General features: G+C 37.6%; 1 protein-coding gene across 10 annotated transcripts in view; it reads right to left on the reverse strand.

Moving 5' to 3' along the window:
* Positions 1–16,576, reverse strand: part of PTPN3 (protein tyrosine phosphatase non-receptor type 3) — a 137,616-nt gene that overhangs the window by 53,531 nt on the left and 67,509 nt on the right. For all 10 annotated transcript variants that reach the window (XM_068936208.1, XM_068936207.1, XM_068936204.1 and 7 more), the window contains 2 exons: positions 11,532–11,595; positions 6,145–6,317 (listed from right to left, as the gene is read on the reverse strand). In XM_068936208.1, the coding sequence (XP_068792309.1) occupies positions 6,145–6,317; positions 11,532–11,595 (237 nt within the window). The remainder of the gene's footprint in view (positions 1–6,144; positions 6,318–11,531; positions 11,596–16,576) is intronic.

Here is a 16,576-nt window from a genome sequence, read left to right on the forward strand (position 1 = left end):
AGTACCTGTTGACATGAGTTTTCCAATGCAGATGACTTCTGAGGTGCAACACAACTAGGGTGAAGGAAGTCAGAGTCTATTTAAAACCTGATCACAGAATCACTTTAACGATATACATTTGGAATGTTTTTGTTACAGCACGTAACAGAAAGGATCCCTCGAACTCCAAGTCACAGCTCTTCAGATGTCAAATATGAGGACCTTTCTTGGCAAAGATACCAAGAAGCTGACTGCCTTTCTAGAGTGGGCTGTAATATTATCTAAGGAGGCAGTTCTTTGCTCCCACCCATTACTGAGGTTATCTAGGGAGGGAGGAAGCATATTTTCATCTTTTCAGCAAGGTATGAGCATGAACCTAGGAGAGGATATGCAGGGTTTGGTCCTAAAAGGTAGAATGAAGTTACCTCTCAGAATTCTGGAGATGTGATTCAGCTTGTCCTTAAAATAAAGCCTACAAGCGATTTATACATGTTTTATACAACTCAGCAGCTTAATTTGTATGGAATTCCACCTCTGCCTTAGCTAAGACGATCTAGAAGGGGCACAGAGATGCGTGAATAAGCGACTGTATTTACAGAGTTGCAGGAGCTCAACTATTTGAAGTGATAGAATAATTGCTCGGATATCTGCCTCACATGAGTGTAAGAACATAACGCAAGAAAGCTATGCTATAAATTCCAGAGGAAAACTTGTGACAGCTAAGGTGGGAAAAGCCATACGTAACCCCCTTCAGAGCTGACAGAAGTTGGATGAACAGAATTACTGAAGCCAAGTATACTTCCAGGGTCTTTTTAACTTGATGAGAAACATTGCTCTCTTTCAAAAGGGGGCACACACCTTGCCTTTTTATGGTGGACTAGCTTCTGCATGAACTCAGAGACACCCCTGAAAGGGAATATGGAAGCCTGTGTTGTCTGTTATAACATTCCACAGTGACAAACAAATGGTAATAAAGTAATAATTTCCAAAATATAACAGAAGGAGAAAAGATAACTACTTTGAAAGTGGCCATTTTGCACATCGTTCTATATCTTCTGAGAAAATTTGCTGAGGGACAGTGACCGAGCTGATGACAGGGACTATAGAAAGTCTGCCAAAATTATTGCTGCTTCATATATACCTTGACACTGTTGACAGTAAAGGCTGTAGAGTCATCTCTGTCTCAGGTAAATCACAAGTTTCATGCTTGTTTCTGGCATGTTTAAAACCAGAAAATGCACAATTATGGAGGACATCCTCAAGATGACGGAAGATTTCACAAAGAAAGTGAAAATCCCCAGTTCTCCCTTAGTTATATCCAAAGATAGCCTACATAAGCAGCTTTCCACTGATAATGCCTCAGAATATGAAACTACTTGAAAAGAAATTTTTGTCATTAACCAACTCAGTTCAACAATGAGAATTTTGTATGCTACAGACTATTGAGAAATGGCCACAGTAAATTTGTCAGAAATCAAACGTTTGGTAAAAATTGGAATGATACTAAACTGGTACTTTCTAGAAATGATGCTGCTCTCTTGTCTGACATGACAAGAGTTGTGCAATGCCTGTGTCTTCACATGTATACACGTACATCAGTTTTTGAATCTCTTTGCAAATTTAACAGAGAGAAAGCTCACCAGGACACAACATTTCAAAAAGTTTTGCGAAAGTAACTGCCTCAATACCTTTACTACAGGGACCTATAAAGGGGGTCATCCTCAAAACACAGATCTGTAAAAAAATTACAAAATTAGGTTGCTGTTCATGCAAGTGCTTGTTTTGACTTGCTTCATCTATGATCCAGTACTAGGTGAAAACACAGAAACTCCACTGCAGTGGAAAACACAATATTTTATCAACTTTCTTAACTGCTGGATGACACTAATGAGTTAACACTATCTTCCTTTACAGGGAGTACTACTCTCTTTAGCATAAATTTCTGCAGGATTGAAAGACTTGAGAACATCAAAAGAAAGTCAGACACCCAAGAACCACTACAGTCCAGGACATCATTTGAAACAAGAAGATATCATTCAAAAGTTGAAGCTATGTCCAAATAAGCGAAAGAGAATCAAAGTCTGACAAGTTAAACATAAAGCCCTATTAAACAGTTAAGGGAACAGATTGCAGAGAAAGGGAGGGGGAAGGAAATCAATAAAATACTTTCCAAAGAGCATCAGAACCAAGTAGCTTGTAGTCTGTAGAGCCTGTGATAATCAAAGAAACAAAAAACATCCAAATTCCTACGTTCAGAGAAGAAAATGACACAAGTAGGTTTTTTTGTTTTGTTTTTTTAAATTCACTGCTAACAAACGATGAAACAAATCAAAACAATGGGGAAAAAGAGCTGAAACTCATTTAGAAAGTCTAAACCTCTAAGATGAAATAGTTGAACTATTTTAATATAACTTTTCACTTTAATCTATGGATTTAATCTACTCAAGATTTCAAAGAGGCATTTAACACAGTCCCTCCAATCCATATAGAAACTAAGAAGCTAGGGCACAGAATCCTCACTTCGATCACTTGTTCATTTGGGACAGAAAACAGGGCAGAAATAATTGGCTTAGATTTATAGTGACAAAAGGTCGCCAGTGAAGTCTCGCAGGGATATCACAGAACGGTTGAGGTCAGAAGGAACCTCTGGAGATCATCCAGTCCAACCCCCCTGCTCAAGCAGGGTCACCTAGAGCACATTGCTCAGGACCCTGTCCAGACAGCTTTTGCGTATCGCCAAGAAAGGAGACTCCAAAACCTCTCGGGGCAACCTGTGCTAGCGCTCAGTCACCCTCACAGTAAATAAAGTTTTTCCTCACGTTCAGACAGAACTGCCTGCGTTTCAGTTTGTGCCCGTTGCCTCTTGTCCTGTCACTGGGCACCACGGAGAAGAGTCTGGCCCCATTCTCTTGGCACCCTCTTTTCAGATACTCATAAACATTGATACGATCCCTGCTGAACCTTCCCTCCTCCAGGCTGAACAGGCCCAATTCTCTCAACATTTCCTCATAGGAAGGATGCTTCAGTCCCTTCATCATCTTAGGAGCCTTCTGTTGGACTCGTTCCAGTAGCTCCATGTCGCTCTTGTATTGGGAAGCCCAGAACTGGACACAGCACTCCAGCCTCCCCAGGGCTGAGGAGAGGGAGAGGGAGAGCATCTCCTCCCTCAATCTGCTGACAATGCTCTCCCTAATGCAGCCAAGGACATCACTGGCCTTGTGGCCTTCTTGGCCACAAGGACAGGCTCATCATGTTCAACTGGTTGCCCACCAGGACCTCCTAGGTCCTTCTCTACAGGGCTGCTTTCCAGCAGGTCAGCTTCCAACCTGTCCACATGCAGAGGATCATTCCTCTCTAGGTGCAGGAACCTGCACTTGCCTTTGTTGAACTTCAGGAGGTTCCACTCTGCTCATCTCTCCAGCCTGTTGAGGACCCTTTGAATGGCAGCACAGCCCCTGGGTGTATCAGCCATTCCTCCCAGTTTAGCATCATCAGCAAACTTGCTGAGGGTGCACTCTGTCCTTACATCCAGGTCACTGGTGAATAAGTTGAACAAGACCGGACCCAGGACCGACCCCTGGGGGACACTGCTAGCTACAGGCCTCCAACTAGACTCTGTGTCACTAACCACAACCCTCTGAGCTCTGCCATCCAGCCAGTTCTCCATCCACCTCACTGTGTGCTCCTCTAGCCTGCACTTCCCTCAGATTGCCTATGAGGACATTGTGGGAGACAGTGTCAAAACCTTACTGAAGTCAAGGTCGACAACATCCACTGCTCTGCCCTCATCTACCCAGCCAGTCATTCCATTACAGAAGGCTACCAGGTTGGTATATGCTAGGGGCTTTTCTGTTCAACATACTCACAAATCATCTGTGGAAGAGGTGAACAGCAAGGAGAAGTTTGCTGAAGATAATTAAATCACACAGGATGGCAAAAAAACGTTGAGTGTGAAGAAATGCAGACAGACATTACAACATCAAGTGACTAGACAATAAACTGGCTGATGAAATTCAATAAGGTTAGCACCCAGTTGGTGCATATTGGAAAGAAGGATCCTAACTTCATATAGCAAAGTGATAGGCTCTGAACTATTACCTCCTTAGGCTCTGAACTACTACCTTCTGGGAATGAGATCTTAGATACCATCATAAAAACAACCAGCTTATTGACTAGCAGAGGTCAATGAGGGAAATAAAAACCAGAAAGCATCAGCCCCCACCACACTCCAATCATCTGGTCACAAAGTAGAGGTGAACCAGAAAGGTAAAAAAGTCTGACAAGGATGATCAAATGTATGAAAGAGGTTTTTGTATAAGAAGCAATTAAAAAGACTAAGTCTTCATCTTTAAGAAAAATGACTGGGGTAGGATGAGACACATCTAAGGGTCACAAATGAATTAAGAAGTAAATGTTCATCTGCCACACTCGAGCACTAAGGAAGCTTCAAACGAAGCTATCAGAGATTGCAAATTAATCAAAGATCTTCCACAATATATAAAGTTGCAAAAACGTCTTGCCAGAAGATACTGTAAATGCTCAAAGTTATGTGGGATCACAGCTATTAAGCAATATTGATGGAAAAAAATCCCAAGACATCACCTCTGGCTCAGGAAGTCCTTGAGTCATAAGCAACTGGAGAATGGAAAGTATTCTATGGAAGTAGGCTTCACCTACTTGCCTTGTTCTAATACGCATCCCTAGGTATTTACTCCTGACCACAGCTGGAGACAGGAATGTTGGGACAGACAGACCTTTGGTCTGACACAAAACAGTTCATGTTCTTATAGCCAGTATGTTGTCCCCTTTTGTACCTTCTCAGATAGTTGAGATACCTCTGATTCTATCTCGTTCACTGATTTTCAGAAGTTCTTGCCCAGCTTGGACAAAACTGTGCCCTAAACACTTCATTATCTTAAGAACCTGAAAACAGCTCCAGGACCCTGCATTGTTTTTCCCTCGTTACATTTTCTCAGAATAAACATTTCTTACAAGGAGTTTGCAACTAAACTCAATATGGGAAATGCATACAAGATATATTCTTGAATCCTCAGAGATTACAGTTATAAAGTGGTATAAAAAAAAGATTGTCTTTTTTTTGACAGCTATCGGAGCAAATGAAGGGGCATTCTGATACTTTCAGTGGTGTTTGTATAGTGAGATAAGTTTTGTTATTTAAAGCTAATAGCTATTCAAAAGTTGGAAGTAGTGAAAAAATAACTGGTAGAAACTATCCCATTGTGCTAGAAATCTAAACAGCAATTAGAGACCATTGTAACTCAAAAAAAACCGTGCTGTTAGGGTACGCAGCAGGCATTCCTCTAAGCTGAAAGCAATACTTTCATAAAACTCATACATCACTCTGATGTTAACTATAAAAGCAATGGGAGGATAGATTATAATAAGTGACATTTTTTTAAACCCATCTCTGTGAAATTACATGTCCTAGATCATTTAAGTTGCAAGCTTGGATAATTTTAGCAGCACAGCCACAATAATACAGTACTGGGCACAAATTTCCTTGAAGAACTGAGCAACTAATTGGGCAGTATGAACTATTCCAGTTACATCACTAAAAGTAGTATTCAGTTTTGCATATGAAAGATATTTTTGTTAGTCAACACAATTTGCAGTCCTTACAGTGACCGCAACATGGATAATGAATATTAATAGCACCTAAAGATCTATACAGTGCTCCAAAACTTGCACAGGACAGATTTTTTGCACCTACATTCAACTAAAACTGTTGGTACCATGCACTCCAGAAATCCCAAGCACATTAAGCAGAGTATGCAAGAATAGGGGGCAAGCAGTCCAAGATCAGTCTGTTCTACAAATTTTTATTGCTCATGAGCTATATGACATTTTTATTTTCTAGTGTTCCTCAAACTGAAACAATGAGTTGAAACAATACTGGTAGAACATATCTATATTCAAATAATTTCTCAGGAAATTATAAAAAAGAGTTTAATTTCATTTGCACCATGTTGCAGAAACTGAAACCACAGTTACATAACTTGCTCAGCAGCTTACATGAAGTCTGTGACACAGCTGTGAGCAGAACTCAGCTCCACAAACATATCCCAACTTTAAGTATTAGTGACATGAATTCCCCCACCCCACCCCCATTAAAATGCGAAATTCGCTTTCACACACAATACTTACTTTGCTGGGTTTCTAGAACCCAGGGTCCAATAGTGTGACAATATCTTTTTTTCATGAGGTAGCGACTTCTTTGCCTGAAAAAATGTGTGATGTTCTACACAAGACTTCCACAGATTTTTGCATGCTCTGTAATTTAACATGTTGAAGGCAACAATATGCTCTCTGGATTCATTCTGTAACAGTAAGAAATATTATGTTTCAATGTATACAAGCAGATCGAATGGAACAAACAAGTCGATAAAGCCATTGTGTAAATAATAACATTACATTTAGCCATAAACAGCCCAACTGCATTTAGGAAAAAGCATATAGTAGATTTTAAGCAAACAACAGAGATGGTCAAAATATTTCTTTCACTGTCATGTGACTATATGAAATTGTGAATTCCAAAATGCATATTTTAAGTTCAAGTAAAGCCAAAAAAATAAATGTATCCGTTCCTGCTCCTTTCAATGTTACTTTAATGAAAATAGTTAATTCCAGCATGTAAAAAGTTTTGAATAAACAAGCACAACATTTAAACAGCTAAACATGGTCTCAGATTTCCAGTCAGTTCTTGACCTCCAATGACAAACAAAAATCTTTTAAGCCTTTTTATTAATGGTGCAACACATAAAGGATCATTTCTGTCCCCTCGCCCCCCAAATCACTAAATTCAAATATTCCATATGTGGCTTTAATGTAAATTTTGTTTCCTCCCTTCCAAGAGCCATAGTATGCAAAAAATACCTGCTTAATAGTCTTTTAGAATATAAGATGCTAACAGTGATCCATTTTAGGGAAAAGAAAGTAAATTAACCATGATAAAAAGAAGTGGCAGCAACTCCAGTCTAAATCTAATCCTGCTTTTGTGTCTTGGTACACATTCAACTTACAGCCTCAGTGTTAAAGCACCAATGAAACACAGGCATAACACAGTCATATCACCCATTTTTATTCCATGGCCAAGCGTAGTGCTTGTTGTGCTATTTTTAGGTCCCATTGACCTCAAAAAAGAGTTTTGCAGAAGACAGTTTTGGCCAGCCAATCCAGAATCTCATTAAAGTAAACAAAGCACAAAGAAAAGTAATGCAAGGACCAGAAAAGTACAGGTGATATAGGAAGATGATGTGAGACTTAAGTTAACTGCTATTGAAGCTCAGCACTTGAGTGAAAAAAGTTTGTGATGTCATCACTTGGCTTTTTCAGTTGTCTGAATTATGACTGGAATTTCACGTCTTGACCTCTAACTAGGCAAGCAACCACGTCAGTAAAACTCTCTTTTCAGCTCATACTTTGGAGAAAGTCATGATTTGGGTTGCAATGCCTTTTTAAAGGGCCCAGAAAGATCTAATAAAACTCTTTATCATACAGAGGTCCCACTTAATCTCACCATGATTTCTAGTTGCACTGTCCTTTCGGTTGTTCATAGTAACACCCTCCTTGGAAATAAATACAGATCATTTTGGTTGGAAAAAAAAAATCATTTTATTTTCCTTGTATCTTTTTCTTTCTATGCAACATTTTGCAGATGCCACATATCAGAGATCAATGCCAGATTCTGCAAATCATTTTATAACTAGTTTAATGGCTTTAGCAATAGATTCACTATTTTTGAAAGCCAAAGAAAATTACAAAAGAGATAAAAAGGATTTGCCTCTTGATTTTATACAGACATTGCAAAGTGTTGAACTGATTACAATCTCCCAGGCACAATTTCCTTGTGTCTATTAAAAGATGTAACAAAAATCTTTTTTTAAGAAGTAGAATTCATTACTTGAGTCTCAATCATACTGGAACCATACTTGTCTTTGGCAATTAACTCCAGCTACTTTTAATTAGAGAGCGAGTAAAAGAAAGTACACAGGCATTGTGAAATTTTAACTTAGGATTTTTCGCAATACATAAGAGCATAAAGCATGTAAAGATTTAATAACAAATGACACTTCTAAGGTACTCTGAGGGCTGAATACTACTCAAAGTGTTTTACACTTCTCTAGAATACAAATTATAGGAAACATTTAAATACTTTCGTCCCGTTGGAATACTGGTCTTTTAACTCTATCTGTAACTGTAAGAATTAATTTATCTGAACATCTCAATTATACTGAAATTCCATAGCGTAAATATAAGGAATTAAGTTTACCTAATATTTCCTTTTTGAAGTTAGGTACGAATATAGTAATGAACTTTGCTTTCAAAGGCACAAGTGCATTCTTTGCAACTGTTGTCATAGAACCTTCTTAAAAGCTTCTAAGTGTGCTACAATTTTAAATACGACTTACACTAGGATAAATATTTTCAGAAGTTTCAGAAAAGTTTAGTCAATTTAAATTAACAAAAGATTTTGTTCACAAAATCTTTTTGCTCACTAACAGGCCACCTTGCAATTCAGACCGTTACATCTACGCACAGTTTTAAAGTTGAAGAGAATTCCAGTGAGATCCAAAGATCTAGTGTCTACTACCCTTTTCAGATCAAGTTCCGAAAGTACTGACTTTTAATAATTATCAAAAAATGATAATTAGAGATATTTGTGGCCACTGAGGCAAAGGAATCAAATCTAACAAGTGGCTAAAGTGAGTGTCTTGCTATTTAAGCTCATGTTCAACATCAGGAAAGAAGCTGAGATCATAGGCATGCCTATTCCATTCATGGAGAATTTGAAAGTGTTTACAGCCTAGCAAATATTGTATTTTATTATGTGGAAAAGCAATAGGTGTTTGTAAACATTACATAAGCACAACAAATATCAAGTTCCACTTTCAGAAGCTTTAAAACATTGCTTGTGAGCCAGCACAGCTCCTACTTCTACCTTAAATCTTACACCTTTCCTTCAGCCTAGGTGTCAGGAGCTTTCAGAACATTAGACGTTAACTGGTTATCTGTCTGTCTCCCAGCCCCTGCGTAGCTCTTCGGTAGAGGAGCTGAGTAGAAGAGTAAACACAAACCTTACACACTCCCTATTCAATATGCCAATCGGGTAGACTGGGGCAGGCAGTGGGTAACACAGAAGGTGAGCAGTGGGGTGATGAGGGATGGCCAGGTAAGTTGACTCTCCAGAACAGTGGCACAAAGAAAGAATGATGAAGAATAAGAGAAGGTCAGTAGATTAAACCCACAAAACACAGCATGTCCCAGAGAACAGCACATTCTCAGCCTTTGATAATGAAAAGAAATCTACATATCATGACAAAGCCTTGAATTATAGCACTGCTGCTATCTTTAATAAAATCTTACCTATGAATCCTTGCTGTTTGTTCTGCTTCCCCCACGTTCTTCTACCTTCCTCATTTGCAGTCTCACTGACCTATTTTCTTCTGCGCTCCCAGTAAAAGTCTGATAAACCCAAAGGCTGACATGACCTCAGTGATCTGCCCTCAAACACCACTTAAACAGCCCACAGTTCTGAAGAAAGCCCAGAGTAGTTCAGCCGTCCCCTCACTGCCACTGCATGGCAACAGCAGGCTGCTCAAAGCAAAACCATGAAAACACTGCAAGCATGCAGATTTGCTGCCCTAGATTTCAAGCAAAGGGGGATAACTAACGAGGAGGAATACACCTAGAGATTTAAGAGTACACCTGGTCTGCTTTTTCTTATCTACAGAGAAACAGTAAAAAGGTCAGGCTGCTGGCCTTATTTTTCCTATAGTTCTGTGGTTCTTTAAGCATGGTGTGTGCAATACCGTGATCTTATTAAGCTATGAAATAAAAGAGTATAACAGCTTAAGAGGAGGTTAGTTTAATAAAAGAAAAAGGAATTTGAAATGTTCTCATTTAACAAAAGTTTAACTGAACAAACTAAGAATCCTGCCCTTTTCAAAGGTGTGTCATCTCTCCAGAAAGTTAATTGTTGACAGCAATAAAGTCTTTAAGCAATGAATACAAATGTTTCAAGAGATCTTAAATACAGAGGTAGTTATATATTGATATTTCATTCCTTTGTATTTCAAAAAAACTTTAAGTATACTCATTTATTTTATTATCCACTGTTACTAATCATTCTCTGACAGAATTCTGTTCCTGTTTTTATTCTCATAGACTCTTTGAAGTTGCCGTTCATAAGCATGCCAATACTTGTATATATGAACAAAGATATTTAGAATTTAATAAGACTACTTATCACTGATTTTTTTAATCCTCGAATGTAGAAAGAGACAATATTGTGTGACCAATTACACGCACAAGCTAGTAAAATAAACCATTTGCCAGCCACTCATTTCTTCATACAGTGAAATACATCTGAACAGAGTAAGATAAGTTTACATATAAGCAATATATTCAGGAATAGAAAAGTACAGTGTGCAAAAAATTTCAGACTCATCTCTGATAGTTTTTGATACTCTCTCTCAAAAGAGAAAATAGCTTAATTTGTGGACCTTATTTGTGACTGAACACTAACAGTATCTTCATCTACTATTTTGTTTACATAGTATCCCTGAAAACAAGGAATGTGTACATACCCCACACAGTCCTGCCTCAAACTTTCAAAATAACCACCCAACTGAAAAGATGAGGGAGGGGAAAAAATCCTATCCTTTAGGTTAAAAAACAAAAAACAAAACAAAATACACAAAAAAACGAAAAAAAAAAGAAAAAGAAAAACCGCCACACACACATCTCTGGCAATCTGTTATTCAACAGAGTTCTGAACTGTGGCTAAAGATGTTCTCTTGTGTCACGACTATTCCCTATTTTTTCCCATAAAATAGCCTACTATTATTACTGTTCTGCAAAAAGCACATAGAATTATGAAGAGGACTCTGAGTAACAAAAAGGAATTTTACATCAGTTGCCTCAACTATCTTCAGGTATTTTACCACCTTTGCAAGTGGCCCATACTACACACTGCTGGAGACACACTGCCCCCCCCTTTCTAGCCTCCTCTCTGCTTTTCTCCAGTGACCTTCCTTTCTTCCAGAACTCTGAGCCCCACAAGCAGATGCAACCTCACAAAATCCTCCTAGATAGGCCCAGCAGCCACTTCGCAGATTCACGGCACTGAAGCACTCTACAGGGCAGCTAACACGCAGACATCGCATCAAAGAAAAGGGCAGCAGATGCCGGCAGGCAAAGGGAAAAACGTCAGATTACTGAATCCTGGAGAAGGGATGAAAAGATCTGCCTATCCTCTAGATCTGCAAAGCAAAAGAAACCTGAATGGGAAAGATAAGTTCAACAGACTGACGGTGAAAGGATTCCATAACGCAAAGGAAAGGAAAGGGGAAACAGAGTGAGCATAAAACCACCACAATAGCAAAGCCAAGATAACACAACAGAGCACCGGTAGGACCTGTCTTTGGCCTTCTTGATCTTTAAGGCCAGCAATTCTCCTAGGGTTCCTTTTATCATAGGCCAAAAATTTGAACATGAGCACTTGATGAAAACAAAGTAAAACAACTACTTACATGTTTTTGCCGTTGTTGTATAAAAAACTTTTTCCTTTTAAAGGAAATTTTTAATATGTTCACCCTAAAAGAAAGAAAGAGACAACAAAATACTATACAATCAGACAGAGAGGGGAAAAACAATGAAAAACAATACTGAGTACAATCAGCCTAAAAGGTTGTAACTGTTGACTATTCTGCCATCTCTTGTGCGTTGAGTGGCAAATAGACATCAAGGAACATACAAAGCAAAAATTTTAGATAAGAAGGAAAGGTGTTTTGAAAATTAAACTTTCTTCCTCATTTAGACTTTAAGTAGTTCATCACATAGTAATTCTCACCCACCAAATCCATATTCGCAGCAAAAACTTAGACATCCTTTACTAGCTATACAAACATGAAATATTCCAAGTTTGTATGACTGAAGAATCATACAACTGGGACTAAAAAAAACCCAAAATTTAAGACCCTAATGACATCACAGAAGTTGGTCATACAATAACTAAAATTTCCCATAACATAGTAGCCTTCAGAACGTGAAAAATATGATGTTCTCTTAACTAAACAAATATTAAGTAATATATTTGTAGAAGGACAAAAGTCATAAGAATGAGTGTTAATATATTTTTTACTTCAATTATTAACATTGCTACATAGTTTACATGGTATTTTTATACAAAACTGAGTACCTTTTCTAGATACACATGGTATAAATGATTTTTCTAAAGTAAGGATTAGGGGTGGAATTGGTGCTTAACCACTTTTCAATTATTTGCTTATCGGTTTTGCAAAATTAAACACACTTGGACCAAAATTTCTGATGGGAGGTGCTCAGGCACCTCCCTACAGCAAAACTAAAGTTTTGTCTACTATTTAATTTTCAAGGGTACATAAAATACTTCAATAATTCAAACATTTCAATAATTAAGAGCTTACACGTTTCAGAAAAAGAATCAGCTAAGGAATGTTCTGCAATCATATGCATGCCTTGGGAAAGCTATGTAAAGTCTGATCAAGCCATACTGAAAAAACACCATCTGCACACAATGAAAGGTTTTTTGAAGGTTGTTGCTAAAAAGTCTCAGAACACTTGCTTCAACTGAGAATGTCCCAGCACCTCAGATCTCACCACAGATAAAATACATGGAAGATCCTCTTGGTTCTTACCACCGTTTTTGCATCGCTCTCAGCAAGTAGGACACTGGCATATCATTCATCCCTACTTCTTACAAGAAAGATGCACTTCTATCACAGAGCAATGCCCTCTTTCATACAGGGGAGCAAGTTCGCATTTTATGAACAAGATAGATAAGAGAATGAATAATTCCCCCTCCCACACGAAAGGGCTAGAAAATTGAGTGTGCCCATTTCTGAAAAAGCATTCCAAATGCCTTTCTCTGTCAAATACGGAACCACAGAAAGCTTATGAATTTCATTCACAACCTTCTCCTGCCATCAGGCAAATAGCTTTGCAAGTTACTAGAAAGCTTAAATTATACCTTCCTTTCCTGACTAGGCCACCCTTGAAGTACTTGCACCATTTGACTTGCTACTCCAAATGGCAGAGATCTCTACTGCTTATCTAAAAGTTCTGGATTCCAAACTTCCTGATAGTGCATATAAACTTTCAGTTGCATTTACTGAGATGGAATTCATTTACGTCTATCCTTTCTTAATCCTAGTGCTACTCTGCCTGGACTAGTATTGCTTTCAAGTTTTGCACTACTGGTTCTTTCCCACCGCATTTCTTTACTTAGATTACACTTTAACCAGTACGTTTTTGGAGGCACAGCCAGCTTACACAGTGGTTGCCACTGTTCTTACCCTAACAGCAGAAACAAAAACACAGTAAACTAATCTGGCAGACAAAGCTCCCAAAAAAAGAAAAAAATCCACCCTACCCAACAGCAAAAAGGTAGTCAACACTTAAAACAACAACAACAAATCCCCAAACCCCTCAGTTTTCTAACATGATTCACTGCATGGCCACATAATCACTTCATGTCAAATTAGGACCTTAGCATCTTTATTTTGACTCTCCTCTGAAGAATAGCCCCCATCTCAATTCCATTATTTCCTCTTAAAGTACAGCTTAACCTATTTAATTCAGTGACAACACTTGCTAATCTGACCGTTTTATTTAACATTAAGAAAAATTCATTTGCAATGTTATGGCTACTAGTTAAGTGAATGTTTGCATATCCACAAAAAAATCCAAGAGCTTAAGTTATCAAAATATTTAGATTGAACAGTGCTTGAAGATGCTGCAGCCCAAACAATCTGAATGGAATGCAGTTTTTCCTATTCTAATCTGCAGCTCACCTAACACACTCAATAGTTGTAGCACATTAATAATGATAAATATTTTGGCTCCTGTTTTCCTATCATTCACAAGGATCAGAACAGATTTATCACATAGATCAGAAATAAATAACTGTGGTGCCTGCTAATTGGCAGTTCTGTCCTAGCACTTACTGCTAACAGCTGTTATTTTTGATTTAAAGCAAAAACACTTCCTTAGCTGTAGGTCTACACTTTGCCCTAGGAAGATTCAGAATGAAAGACTCTGTCAAATTTACACCACTTAATACTCGGTCAGGTTACTTTTCGATTTCAACTAGTAATGCAGAACACATCCCTCTAGCAGTTTCGCCAAAGTTTCCAAAGCAAAGAAACTGCATACACTGAGCAGCATTTAATACACAATCTTAATTGATGGGAATGTAAAATGTAGAGCAAGCTTCTATGTTCTGCCATTAAGGTAATGTTTTACTTGCAAAACAAGTCTGAAATTATCACAAGAGTCAATCACCCCAAGAATAATTTTCCAGAGCATATAAAATTCTAGGGTAAATCCAAAGGTATTTTTTAAATCTGTCTTTACTTGCATTGCCTCCAACTGATCAGCCAGCTTGCTCCTTACATAGATTGCTTTGATTGAAAATCCTCCTTTTGTATGAGCCGTACACTCTCACTGCCTCTGTTCCTGAAATTTTTGTCCCCTTTGGCTGCTACCATATGACATAGTTGCTGTACTGTTGTCATCTATTAATGATGCAGAATATTTTACTTAAACTTTTGGAAAGAGTACTCTGATGGTGTTTGCTGCCACCGTGAGGTCTATCATGTCTATGCTGAAGCTTGCTCAGTTTGTACAAAAAAACCCTCCTTATTATAAATGGTGTAACATAAAAAAGTTTCGATTCTGTTTTTTGTTGTTGTTTGGGGGGGGGGGGGGAGAGGGGAGGCAGCTTCTCAGGCATGTATTGATCTCTAAGGAGTTCCCTCACCTGTACAACTTTCAATCCAACATACATTAAAACTGAGGGCATTACAGAAACGTATCCTACTTTAATGCCTTTACAGAGAATTGAGAACATACACTACAAAAACTGTTTGGCTGCTATGCTCTGGTAACATCCTCATAGCCTGGGAGGCATGCAGCAGGGGGGGAGCAGGGGGCACCATTCCCAAATGAAGAATGATGATCAACTTAATCAAGAAGTCAGAAATAAAATATCAAAAAGTTATCCTCCATGTACTCAGTTTATGTCTTTTTGCTACTTTCAAGTTGAGAAGATATTTCTAGGGACAGGAAGACAGCTTTGAACAATTACCTTAGCTATTAACTGAAAATATTGGTTCATATCTTAGAGTGGAAACATTAGAACAAAAAAAAAAAATCTGAGTTTTTCCTCAATTTCTTATTTCATAAGTTAGAATAGTCTTTTCTGCACATATCATTTTGGCATGTGCTTGCATTCCTCTATGCTCTCCAGGATTAAAGGTACCATAGGAAGTTGTGAATTTCTCACGTCTTAAGTGCTATAGAAGTATTGCTTCCCCTCCCTCAAAATCATATAGTCCTGGATTCTAAAATACTATCACTATGCTTTTCAGGTATCACTATTATCCATTCGTATCTCAGGTCACTAAGTTGGCAGAAAAAGACTTGGAGAAGAAAGAAATCGTGCCTCCAGTTGGTAGTTTTTAAAACTTGTAGCTGTTTAAAGAAATTGAGACTGACAGATGAAAGGGCAGAGCTCAGGACACAATTAAAGATGAATGATAAAAGTCTTTTTTTTTAATATATATTATTGAAGGAAAAATATCAAATGCCACTATGCTGTATGAAAGTATTATTGACATCCATTTAGGATGGATACAGCATATAGTTCAAAGACAACTCATTGAAAAGAAAAAAAGGAGAAAAAAAATCAAGACACTGTGCAGTACCTTTTCAACTATAATTTAAATTATTTCAAACTATTTTATTGCTTTCCCATAGCAAACATTTGTTAGGTTCATAATGAAAGGATAGAATGACTTGAGTATTTAAGGAATACTGTTAGCAAGCAGTTTTTAATACAGTCAAGAAGCCAATAGCAAGTACAGTGTATTAGAATGCATTTTTCTGTGAAGTTAGGAACATTGCATCATCTTACTGGAAATACTGTTATAAATTATATAAGGAAATTATGCATAACATTTAAGCTCTTTCTCAAACACACACACACACACACACACAGAAATCACCAAAAAAAAAAAAAAAAAACAGGAAATATTCTTTCTGATCCATTCCAAGGAATCTTAAGGCAAGATCAAGCCTCCATATAATTTCAAATTTATTTTACTAATTTTCCTGTAAGAAATATCAAATACACTAAATATTATAAATTACTTGAACTGCACTAATTTAATTTACTTCAGGCATCTTGTGCAGGCTGCTTATTCCTGGAGATCATTTTCTAAGGTATTATTATGCATCCCAACGTTTTCAGTATCATATAACAATGTAAATGTCTCTCCTCTCTGAAGATTGCAAAATCTACATGTTAATGTTATATAACCTTGTTTGATGAAATTTAGAAATTTGTATGAATTATTGTTAACCTAAGTCCAAGTGAACCTGAATCTAGAAGTAACTCTTTTTACTTTTTTTTTTTTTTTTTTTTTTTTTAGAAGCAAGTATCTTCTTGCTGAATGACAGGACATAATGATCAGATCACTAACTGTTGAGCTTTAGTTACTAGTAATATTTACAGAAAAGAGAGAGATGTCTTAGG

The sequence above is a fragment of the Struthio camelus genome, chromosome 2, assembly GCF_040807025.1.
Source record: "Struthio camelus isolate bStrCam1 chromosome 2, bStrCam1.hap1, whole genome shotgun sequence".
NCBI classification, from domain to species: domain Eukaryota; kingdom Metazoa; phylum Chordata; class Aves; order Struthioniformes; family Struthionidae; genus Struthio; species Struthio camelus.